We start from the raw sequence: 12762 nt of genomic DNA on the forward strand, positions 1-12762 counted from the left end.
TCCTTCAGAGTTATATTATTTCATTGAATAATATCACCAACCAGCCCATTGCATATGCCAAAAGGCCTAACTCCCTTGACTTTGCCATATCCCTTACCCCATATTCAATCCAACACTAACACCTGTGGGTTTTACCTCCTAAAATTCCTTGAACCCAGCCACATCTCTCTATCTTCAATGCCACCATGTTGCCTGTACCTACCTGATATCTCACCTGCATTTCTGTACCCGCCTTCTACATGCCACTTCTACCCCTGTAGGGATCATTCTGTGCACAGCAGCCACACTCAGCTTTCAGAAATGTAAGTCACATCATGCGACTCTCCTGCTCTCCACCCGTCTGGCTGCTTACCATTGTTCTTGGAATGAACTCCACACTCTCTGCTTTGGATTGCATGTTCCCACCAATTCCTGGCCCCTGATTACTTCTCCAACCTCATTACCTAGCGTGACCTCCCTCCCTCAGCATTGCTCCAGCCAACCTGCCTACTTCCCATTATTCAGACATACCATGGTCTGTTTTGTTACAAGGCCTTTATTTTGGCTGCTCCCTCAGTCTGGAAAAATCTCACCCACTCCATCATTCAGTTTATGCTTCCTGACTATCAGCATCACTATTATCAAGAAGCTTTCCCTGACCCACAGACTTCTCAACAGGTCCTTGTCTGTTTGATCTCACATTTTCCATTCTCTCATTGCATTGAATCTCCTTGGTAATTACACATCTCACTAGCAACTTATCTGATATAGCTCTGCCTCCCCTCCCTGCTCAGACTTCAAAGTTCCATCAGAGCAGCAGTCATGGCTGTTTTCCTCCTTATCATGCTCTCTCTACTAAGCACAGGACCCGGCCTTGTTAGGCACTTAGTAAAGAGCCACTAAATTACCGCCTGAAGAAGAATCTCCTGCCAATTCCACTCAAGTTCTGATTATCAGCCCTCTTCTGGGTATTGCAGCAGCTGCCAAAGTGGTCTGCAGGCTCCAAGACCCTCTTCAACTCTTGCTCAACCATCTCAAGACTGGTCTTGTCCATCACAAATGCAGCCTCATCCTTCTGCATCCAAAGGCTCTGCAGTGGCTCCATGGGAAAGCCTGCGTGTAACTGGCCCCCTTAACCTTGACCCTGTTTCACTCCATGGCCTCAGCAATCTCCGCTCCTTACCGCATGCTTATGTATGCTCCAACAAAATTAGTTTTAGATCCAACACAAACTATACTGGTGGACACTTTTATGTTTTGTCTTAGACCATTCTCTCTGCCCTGTCTCACTCTTTACATCTATAAATCTAACTCATCCTTCAAAATTCAGCTGAGAAGACATTTCCTCTTGGAAGCCTTCCAAGGCCACTTATTTGCCAGTCTCGTGGCTACTTCTGATTCTTTTACTGTTCCTCAGACACTATCTATAACTCTATCCTTATCACGTAATGTTAAAATGATTCATTTACATCTCCATCTCCACTGCCACCAGGTTGAGAGCTTCTCAACAGAAGAAACAATGGGTTTAAGGTTTTTTTTTTAATTTGTTAATGATCAGGTTCTAACAATTTGGGAGATATAATAGATCATAATTAAGTGTTTGTTGCAATGGCACGAAATATAGACTATTGAGCTCAATGACCTCTTGAGGTAGTCTTCATTTCACCTTTGAAATGTTGTGTTTCAAAGAATCCCTTGGCTACCCATGTAAAACTGAAGCATGATAGTTGCCAATCCTGCTGTTAATAAATAGGTCTGTGCCTAGTCTAGGCCAGGCACTGGGCTAGGTGTGGGGGATTGAGCAAGACAACTTTCGCCTACCTTTGGAGAGATAACAGGTGACGTAAAACCCAAAAGCATAAAAATCATCAAATGTAATACAATTATTTTTCTTAATTAAAGGGTTCTAGGTGGGAAGCAGGAAGCCATCCATGCTAAATACTTGCCTAAGACAACCACACCATTAAGAAATTGCTAGGTACCACCCAGCGTTTTGAAGTCTGATAGAAATTAGTGACAGATATAATGGTCCAAATCAAAGAAATATTCAGTCTTCAGTTCTTCCCATTTAGATGAATAAACATAGAAAACAACTACCTCCTGACAAGAGAGCAAAAGGCAATAGCAAGAACTCCTTGATGAAGGTGTTGAAAAGAAGGAATGCTCATCTGGCCACTGAAAGCCTTAGTCCTGGACCTGTTTCTGTCACCAACCAGCTCTGTAAGTTTCATAAGTTACTCCTCCCGGGTCTCTATAAAATTAACGGCTTAAGCTGAATTATCTTTAGGGTTTCTTCAACCCCAAATATTCTGCTTTCAGGTCTCCAGGTCATATGTTCAAGCCAGCTGGCTGCTCTGGGTTGAGAACTGATGCCCCATGAGCATCAAGTCCAGAGACCTTGAACTCTGCATGCATGGGCAGGGGAGGCCAAAGCTGGAGTGGCCCAGCAAAGTAGTCACAGTAGTGATGGCTGAGGGAAATAAGAGTAACGATAATATCTACCACGTCCTGAATACCTATACTTTGCCGGGTACCAAGGACCTGCTTTACATACGTGCTCTCATTTCATTTTCACACCAAGTGTGTTGAGCATTCTGTTTTCCCAGATGAGAAACTGAACTCCTCCTGCCCTTTGACCACCCCCTCTTTCTCCCCTCTGATTCTAACAATGGCAACTTTGAGAGTCTGCTAACCCTCAAGAAAATCAAGATTGAGAATCACTGCTTCCCAGAGCCAGCCATCTCACGCAGAGCCAAGAGGAAGCCAAGGCAATGGATATGAGCATATTTACTGATATTCACAGTGATGCTGTTTAAAATAGTGTACCGCTTCCCTGTGTGTGTCAGTTGGGCTTGACACGCGTAGTCCCCTCCGTCCTCTGCTGAAACGTTGCTCACTGAGAGCTTAATTCTCCAACGAGTAAACCGTCCTCCTTTAATCTCTTTACAGTCCTAAATACAAAAATATATATACATATATATTTTATTTACTTATTTACTTATTTAATTTGAGAGAGAGAATGAGTGCAAGGAGGGGAGAGGGACAGAGAGAATCCCAAGCAGGCTCTGCGCTCAGTGCAGAACCTGATGTGGGGCTCGATTCCCATGACCCTGGGATCACAGCCTGAAGCAAAACCAAGATACAGACGCTTAACTGACTAAGCCACCCGGGAGCCCTTATACATATACATTTTAATTCAAAGAGTATTTTGGTGCATCAGTTACATTCCTAGTTAGCACCTCCTATGAACTGTGGGGAGATGAAAGAAACATGTGATCCCTAGACCATGGGTAATGTATAATCTAACTGAAGATGATTATCTATCTATCTATCTATCTACTATCTATCCATCCATATCCATCTATATCTGTAGATAGATAGAAAGATGGATAAATATCTACAGAAGATCTGACAAAGAATATGTTGCAAGCTACAGTGAGTGCTGTAAATATTAAGTCTAACAGAGGTTGAAAAGAGAGAGGCCTAAGTGGGCTAGAAGGAAGACTATATGAAGGAGGATTGGGTAGGGTCCTCAGAGAAATACGGTAGGAGGATGTGAACAGGCAGGAATGCCTTCCACCCACAGGGGACCATATCTCCCAGTGGACCACCATCTCATGGCACCATGACCCTTTGCTAAAACTGCAAGCCCAGGTGATTAATGACTGCTTCCACTGTGTTCCAGGCCCAAATACACCTTCTCAACCTGTCGGGGGTTGGACTTTACAGAGGTCCAAAATAACTCTTCAAGAACATTCTGCTTGGTGGTCTGAGCAATAGTCAAAGTATGATGGCTAGGCTTATGGGCAGATGTCACATAACTTGTTACGTCGCCCACGCTGCCGCTGCATCGACAAGAACAACCTCATACCAAACCAGCTTGAGGTTTGGTTGGTCTCAGGAATGCCGTTCTTGCTTGTCATCCTCGGCAACCACCCACAGGGCAGGCCTCAGCCTCCATCTGTCTGTCAGAAGCTCACATTCTCATGCTAACTGCCACTTCTTCGATCTCACAGACCCCCTTCTGAACATTTCTTCAAAACTTTGCCCCTTTCTTTGGGAAGTGCCACTCAACAGAGTAACTTCTTGAATTATTGAGCCATTTATTCATTAAAGCATTCAAGTTCCTGCTCTTTGCTAGTCTGTGAGAGGTCGTGTCATGCGGGAGTAAGATACAGTCCCTGTCTTCAGAAAGCTCACAACCATGTAATATAGAGGACAAACTTTCAGGGGTTACCCTGATAAAGATTTAATTGCCTGCATTTGGAGCTCTCTTCTCACGGAGTCAGCTGTAGCTAGCTCAGGAGCAGACCCCATTCTTCATGGGAACAGTGTGAATGGATCCACCTTGGAAGCTAAAACTCAATAATGCCAGAACGAGCATTTGTTTATTTATCATGTGAATTTCTAAAAGTTTTACCTTATTCCCCATATGGGAAACCCGATTATAATTGGATAGTTACTTAACAAACAGAATGGGAATTATTAGTAAGGGTCAGATGGGTGAAGGCATCAGATCCCATAATGTGATGCCACCTTCTTTGGAGTAGGGACAAACAAAAAGCATTGAGTCCTTGGACTATGAAAACTTTCTTCCCTGGATAGGGCTTTGATAGGGGCAATCTCTGCAGGCCCAGAATACGTGGATCCGTATATCCCTTTCTACATTTCCGTCATTGACCAGTCCCTTTCTGATCGACTCGTCCTTTCTTTTAAGATGTACAAATACTTAATCATATGGAAATCCAATCTTGATCATTTAAGAAGCAATCTTGATAGCTCCTGTCCCTTTACAGTAACTGGGACTGCTTCTACCACAGTCCACTAGGGCATCGTTGTAGAGTTTAAATTCTCAGAAGGCCTTGACAGTTACTTAAAAATCTGTAAGTGACATCTCACTGACAAGATCTAAACTTAAAATATTAGTAATGAGAGCAGGCAACATTTGAATGTATTTTGTCTCCCAAGCGCCAAGAAGAACACTTTGAGCCCAGCATGTACAGTGGTTGGAGGAATAGAATGGCCCAGAGTGTCTGGCTAAGATGCAGTACCTACAGGAGAGTGACAGAGATAGAACTGGTCAGGCACCCAGGAGCCCAATCATAGAAAACCATGAAAATGGGATGAACATTGCAGCTTTTCCAGCAAGGGAATGAGACGATATTTGCCTTTGAGAATGATCTCAGGAAGTACAGATACAGCTTAATAGTGGAGCAGAAATCATTGTATTGAGAAGTAGTTTGGAATTGAAAAAAAAAAATGGAGACATTACTGCTTTTCCAATGTGAATACTTCATTGTCCATGAGAATGCATATTTTTTTTAATTTTTTTATGTCTATTTTTGAGACAGAGAGAGAAAGAGAGAGAATGCAAGTGGGGGAGGAGCAGAGAGAGAGGGAAACACAGAATCTGAAGCAGGCTCCAGGCTCTGAGCTGTCAGCACAGAGCACAATGCGGGGCTCAAACCCATGAACCGCAAGATCGTGACCTGAGCCAAAGTCAGACGCTTAACCAACTGAGCCACCCAGGTGCCCCAAGAATGGATATGTTAATACCTGAACCTTCTCCTCCATAACCCTTCAATTTCAAGGACCATCTCTATTCCTCTTGGTCTTCAATTATCCCAGCCACAAGCTGGGCTTTGTCATTATCCAGAACCACTATGTTTCTAAATTCCTCAAAACAAATATACCATTCTGATTATCATTTTTTATTATTCCATCTCTTCCATTCCTTTATTTTAACCAAATAATAGCATGTGATATTTATTTATTAAATAATTGCTATGTACCTACACTGAACTAAGGGCTTACCAGATAGATGATTTCATTCACTCTTCAAAACAAATCTGTGAGCCCTTATCTCTTGGACGGGTTTTAGTTGCATAAAGCAAAAAGCGTCCCAGCTATTTTAGGGGGGAAAGGATTTAACACAGGTATTAGGCGCTTACAAAATTTTAAGAAGCACTCAGGCAGTGAGATCTAAACCAGACCATGCTGGTGAACTAGCTCACAGGATCCCTGCTACCTCTGACATAACTGTGAGGTGGGAGTCAAGACTTTGAAACACCCCATCTGAAAGTCAGACACCAGGAGTTGCCACGACGCAACTCTAGCATGCGAAGTCATGCCACATCTAGTAAAGTCACACCAACAAATACATCATCAGAAGGCCTATGCACTGCTTCTCAGCTCCCACAAAGCCGGGGTCTGGGCCCTGGAACACCGCTGCAGAAAAATCCCCATGTCCATGCTGTCCAGCAGAAAAAGCAGGACAATCTAGACAATTTCTCATTTCAGCCCTTCAGGGAAGCCAGCTGAAGAAGCTTAGTCACATCCAGAACATTAGCTGCAGGAAACCCTGGAAAACTGTAGGGTGTGTATTTGGTTGCTTTGGTTGTTTGTTTGTTTGTTCGTTTGTTTCTTTTTAGCTTTATAGTCTCTCTAGTGTTTAAAGAGGCTCACCATGGACAGTGAACATCTATCCACCATGTTCATTATAGTCTTCTACCTGAAATTTCTACCCATCACACCCATTTTTCTGTCTTCGCTGGAAGCAGTCTTCTTGACCCTTTCATTTGGTATTAATTACCACTTTCCTTCAGGTATCATTTCCTTTCCCATCATGTGGCGTCACTTTACTGACCCCCCTCAATTCCTCCACACTGTCGCCCTTTATCCTTGCAGCATATTCAGCCTGCAAAACCCACCCTGGGTTGGTCCCATTGTCCCTCTCCTACATGCCTACAACCCGATGAACATTATGAGAGAAAATCACATCAACATGAGTCTTGGCATCACTACTAATTCATGGTCTTCACCTTAGAAATTCTTTGCCTTCGATTCCCTCATTCACCTACTCACCTACACTGTTCTTTCTAAATTTCCACCTAACATCTCCCTCCAATTAATGGAGAAAAGAGGGGCCACTGGGAATGAGTTCCCTCCACTTACTCTCCTCTCCTTTCCCCTCATTCTGTCAGTTCTATCTTATACACTCTCCTCAATGGTCCTCGTTTAATCACTGAATTTCTGAAATAGCGTCAATGATCCACACGCCACCATCCGCAAGCCCTTCCAATTTATTCCCTGCAGTGCCTCCACGAGGACTTTACTAACGCGTAAAGAAGTGGAGTATGTCATTCTCCTAATAGGGTGATTGGCCGTTAACATACTTTAAGTGGGGGAAAGGCTATGTGCTGGTTAGCAAACAAGATCTTCTACTTCCTAGCATCACCTTACCCCACTCGGACATGGACCCCAGACTCTAACTAATGCCCCCAAACACCATTCTCTTTCTTACCTGATCACTTTGCACCTGCTAGGGTTTTTTCTAATTGTCATCATTTTTGCCCCCCACCCCCCCTCCCCCACCAGCTTCATTGCTATTCATTCTTTACGCAGTGCAATGCTCACCTCCTACACAAAACATTTCCTGGTATGGCCCCAGGAAGATAATAGGCTCTAAGTGCTTGGAGAATTGATTCCAACGTTCTCATTTGACAGAAGAAAACACTGAGGCCCAAAAGTAACTCAAGGTCTGAACTGGAGAGTAGCAAAAACAGAGCCATAACTGAGGTCACTGGTGGGACAGTTTCAGAACAATCCCTCCTCTTCATATTGCTCGACTCCTAGCCTCCTATCTGCTCAGGCTGAGCAGATAGTTTAAAAATAAAGATGCCTGAACCTCACCCATGGATAATCTGATTCAGGGAGTAGAAGATAAGTCCGAGCCAAGTGCTTTAAAAAAAAAAACCCATCCTCTTAACACTGAGGTAGTGACAAAGTTGATTCTAAAAACCTACCTCTCTACAAATGTCAAGTGCTTTCCAATCTATGACCACAATAGGCCCAGGCCGAGAGGAAAAAATTTCGAGAAGAGTTCTACTGATAAGACTCTAAAGGGGCATAATGCTGGTGCCAAGAGGTAATTGTTGCAAGGCTGCAAGGTGGGAGACAGAATGCTGGAGGAAGAGTCTACAAGAAGCCATGGAGAAGAACGTGTGACCCCGTATCCTGAGAAGGCCAAAGTTGGACTCGGAAAGTGGGTAATGCCACAGTCCAAGCCAACTGAGGCTGAGGGGGCGGTGGCCTGGCAATCAGTACCCTCTAAGTGAAACAGGAACACTGTTAGGGAATTTTTTTTTCCAAGTAGGCTCCATGCCCAACATGGGCTGGAACTCATGACCCTGAGATCAAGAGTTGCATGTTCTACTGACTTAGCCAGCCAGGCCTCCCTTGGAACAGGATTGTTGTTAGTTTTTAAACTGTAGTCAGAGCCAATGCTAACAAGAGGATAATGAGAAAGAGTATGCAAACTGTTTATTATATGTCCCAACACATATTAAATGAATACTTGTCACATAATTTTTTTCCACTGGCCCAATAGTTAATAAGAAAAACAAAACATATTGGAGATAGAAAGAACTCAGAAGCCATCCACCTATTCAATAGAAACTTACTGAACATTTCCTCAGGGCCAGGTATTAGCCTTGTAAGTGGAGAAGGCACAGGCAGTAGCTATAAAGTCTGTAAAGAGAACTTCTCATTAAAGGAAAACTGGGTGTTTAGAACTAAGTGTCCCAAATACTTCTTTTTTTTTTTAAATGTTTATTTATTTCTGAGACAGAAACAGAGCATGAGTGGGGGAGGGGCAGAGAGAGAGGGAGCCACAGAATCCGAAGCAGGCTCCAGGCTCTGAGCTGTCAGCACAGAGCCCGACATAGGGCTCGAACTCACAGACCGTGAGATCATCACCTGAGCTGAAGTTGGACACTCAGCCTCAACCAACTGAGTCACCCGGGCGCCCCACCCCCCAAATTATCCTGAAGGTGACAGCCAGTAGACTGATAAGACAGTGCTTTGACAGATACAGGTGTAGGAGACAAAAGCTAGAGTCAGGGCCTGACGTCCTGCCAAACTCTTAAGTCCTCAGCTGGGATCGAAATGACCACACGGTTGGGGCGCCTGGCTCGGTCAGTTAAGCGTCCGACTTCGGCTCAGGTCATGATCTCACGGTCTGTGAGTTCGAGCCCCGCATCGGGCTCTGTGCTGACAGCTCAGAGCCTGGAGCCTGCTTCAGATTCTGTGTCTGCCTCTCTCTCTGCCCCTCCCCTGCTCATGCTCTGTCTCTGTCCGTCTCAAAAATAAATAAACGTTTAAAAAAAAAAAAAAAATGACCACACGGTTTGGTTAAACCGCTAAAAGCATGGCCCTAAAAGAAGACCGCGTCAATCCCAACTTCAAATGATGATTCTCACAAGTTTACTATTGCGCCAAGCAAGCCAGGCTTGTGCCTATATGTACTACATACAATATGATTCAATTTCAGTGAAATTCATAAGCTGGCAACACTAATCTATGCTATTATAAGTCAGGGGATTAGGGAAGTACAGTTCTTTGGAAGATGGCAGAAGGGGGCCTTCTGAGGTGCTGGTGGTGTTTTAGTTCTTGACCTTGATCATTGGAAGGGGTAACCAAAACGTATGTTCACTTTCTGATAATCCATCAAGCTTGTCCCCTTAAGCTTCATGTATTTTCTATACATACACTGAACCTCAATGGAAATTGTTCACGCATTCCAAACATTGGTACCCAGAATATATAGATATATAAAGTCTCTTGTGAGTCAGTAACAAAATGGTGAGAAAAATGAAAAAAATAAAAATAGGGCAAAAGGTAGGAGTCACCAGTTCAGAGCATTCAAAAATGGTCAGTAAATGTATGCAAAAGTTGTTCAATCTCACCAACACTAATAATTAAGGAAAAGCAACTAAAACAACAATACAGTAACATTTACACCCATTAAGCTGATAAAAAAATATATAAGTCTTATAATTCAAAGTCCTAGATAAGGTTTTAGGGAGTCCAGGATATTGCAGGGGGTGAGTATAAGCCGATAAAAAATTTTGTCAAGGAACTTGGCATCATCAATGAAATTGAATGCTTTATACATAGCCTACAATCTAACAATTATAAGGTTAATGAGAATGTAGCCTACAAAACTTGCACACTGGCAAATGCGCCTTCAAACACAGGGATAAGGCCATTCATTGCCTTGTGAGAGCAGAAAATGGAAACAAAGTAAATGAACACAAAACATGTAATAGGATCAACAAGGCCAAAACTGGATCCTTGGAAAAAAGTAATAAAACTGACACCTCTCTTATGAGAGACTAATCCAGTGAGACAGTGAGAGACAAATACATTGTAACAGGGATTAAAAGAAGAACCTTCTGGCAGAAACAGACATCAAAAGAGCAAAGATGATAAACCGTTGCATGCTAGAGTATCTGAAATGTTTAATGAAATGAGCAATTTCCTACAAAAAAAGAAATCTTACCAAAACTCTTTCAGGAAGAAATGAGAAATTGGTATAAGCCTCTCTCCATTAATGAAATTGAATCAGGTGATAAAAAGGTTTCCACAGAGAAAAATCACGCCCCAGATGGCTGTACCGACAGGTGCTAACAAGCAGAATTACAGGAAAACTAATCCTATCTTAAATAACCAGCCTGTTCTCCTCCCTGCCTAGGATTATGCCTTAGACATTAATATCTGCTGGGACAGCCAAGAAAAGAGAATGCTCCAAGGTGAAAACACAAGGTGCAGAAAGGTGAGTCAAGGATTTCGTGTTTTCATAAAAAGTGAAGGACAAAGATATAGTTTTATTTGCTTGGATAGCATGATATAAAAATAACACAAAGGATAGAAGAAAGTAATAAAAGCAGCCACATGCTAGGAAAGGTGTAACAGGCCCAGGGCAAATACAGCTCAGGAGAGCAGAGGATACTTTCCAGGGGTGACTTTTTATACTTTGTGATTATTGAATCATGTGCATGTAGTACCCACTCAAATTTATTAATCTGTTAGAATAAAAGAATAACCAAGGATAGTTCTCAAAAAATATAATAGCAGGGAGGTGGTGAATACAAGGAATAAAATATTTCAAAGTTATAAGAACCATAAATTTTAAAATCAATAATCAGCTGGGTAAAATTATCAATATCAATTAGCTAACAATTAGCTAGGTACTCAAATCTCTTTACCAACTCTGCCTTAAAAGATACAACTTAAACTAAAAACAAGTTTAAAAAAAAATTTCTGCTTATTTATTTTTGAGACAGAGAAAGAGTGAGAACAGGGAAGGGGCAGAGAAAGAAGGAGACACAGAGTCTGAAGCCAACTCTAGACTGAGCTGTCAGCACAGAGCCCGTCGTGGGTCTCGAACTCATGAACTGTGAGATCATGACCTGAGCTAAAATTGGATGCTTAACCAACTGAGCCACCCAGGCCCCCCCAAAGTGAGTAAGTTTTAAAGAAGAAGAAAAATATCATAGGAAAATTATTTTTTTTTTTTTACCTTGTACCACGTTATTGAATCCAAAACACAACTCTGTGGGAAGTTCAGATGACAGGTAAGACTGTCGTCTTTTCCGGCATGTAGTATTTGTTTGTATTCATCTGATAAAATCAGTTGACTGTTTCCAGAAAAACAATACCAATATTTTCTTAACACAGTTAGGTTTACATGGATTCTGTGGCAGGTGTTTGTATAGCTGTAAGAAAATGGCAAAGTGAAACCTCGTAAACTCCAACAGTCACAAAATCAAATGAATCCACTCCTCTCCAGATTGCCAAATCATCTTCAAGATATTGTGCAAGCCCTCTGCCTCAAACGAGGTGCGATGCATCTCACAAATCATTACTTACAAAAAGGAAAAAAAATATTTATATTGTGGAAACCCTGGACAACACCTTAACCACATGATCCAACTGATTACCACCACCAAGGGTCAAATGGACACCATGAGCTGCTGAGTGTGTTGTCTGAAGAGGGTACCGACTACCTGCTATTCCAGCCAAGAAGGCTCAGCCTCATCCTACTCAGGAAGAAATGTCTGGCAAACCCGAATGAAGGGATAGTATATAAAATAATTGCACTCCTTAAAAATGTCAATGTTGTGAAACACAGAGGACCTGTTCCAGATGAAAAGAGACTGAAAATACGTGACAGCCCCATGCAATACATGATCCCAAATTGGATGCTCTACCAGAAAGGAAAGGAACAAAATGTGTCAAGGAAAATCGAGATGATTGACAAAATTATAGTGTGAATTGGGAGTTAGATAAAAATGTTATATGATGGTCCCTGAATATGATAACTAAGAAAATATTCTTGGCAGCAAACACACATGGAACTACTCAAGGCTAAAGGAACACGACGCATACAACTCAAGCGTTTTAGAAGAAATGGCTTAGAAAAAAAAATATTGCGTGTAATATACATATACAGCTGACCCTTGAACAACCAGGGGTTTAGGGGCACTGGACCCCATGCACTGTTGAAAATCCACATAGAACTTTTGACTCCCCCAAACCTGAACTACTAATAGCCACTGTTGACTGGAAGCCTTACTGATAGCACAAACAATGGATTAACACATATTTTGTATGTTATGTGTATTATATGTTGTGTTCTTACAGTAAAGTAAGCTAGAGGGGCACCTGGGTGGCTCAGTCAGGTGAGCGACTGACTCTTGATTTCAGCTCAAGTCATGAGCCCAAGGTCGTGAGATCAAACTCCCTGTTGAGCTCCATGTTGAGTGTGGAGACTATTTAGGATTCTCTCTCTCTCTCCCTCTGCCCCTCTCCCCTGCTCATGCTCTCTCTTTCTCTCTTTAAAATGAAAAAAGAAAAAAATAATAAAGTTAGAGGGAAAATGTTAAGGAAATAATAGGGAAGACAAAATACATTTACAGTAATGTACTATATTTATCAAAA

General features: G+C 42.3%; 1 protein-coding gene across 1 annotated transcript in view; it reads right to left on the reverse strand.

Annotated features, from left to right (window-relative positions):
- Positions 1 to 12762, reverse strand: part of IL1RL2 (interleukin 1 receptor like 2) — a 40166-nt gene that overhangs the window by 24278 nt on the left and 3126 nt on the right. The window contains exons 3-4 of the mRNA XM_047068685.1: positions 11342 to 11537; positions 2771 to 2930 (exon numbers count right to left, since the gene is read on the reverse strand). Of these exons, the coding sequence (XP_046924641.1) occupies positions 2771 to 2930; positions 11342 to 11537 (356 nt within the window). The remainder of the gene's footprint in view (positions 1 to 2770; positions 2931 to 11341; positions 11538 to 12762) is intronic.

This window comes from Lynx rufus, unplaced genomic scaffold (genome assembly GCF_022079265.1).
Source record: "Lynx rufus isolate CCGP_SWC_20201006 ecotype Redwood Valley unplaced genomic scaffold, mLynRuf1.p SCAF_8, whole genome shotgun sequence".
Classification (NCBI taxonomy): domain Eukaryota; kingdom Metazoa; phylum Chordata; class Mammalia; order Carnivora; family Felidae; genus Lynx; species Lynx rufus.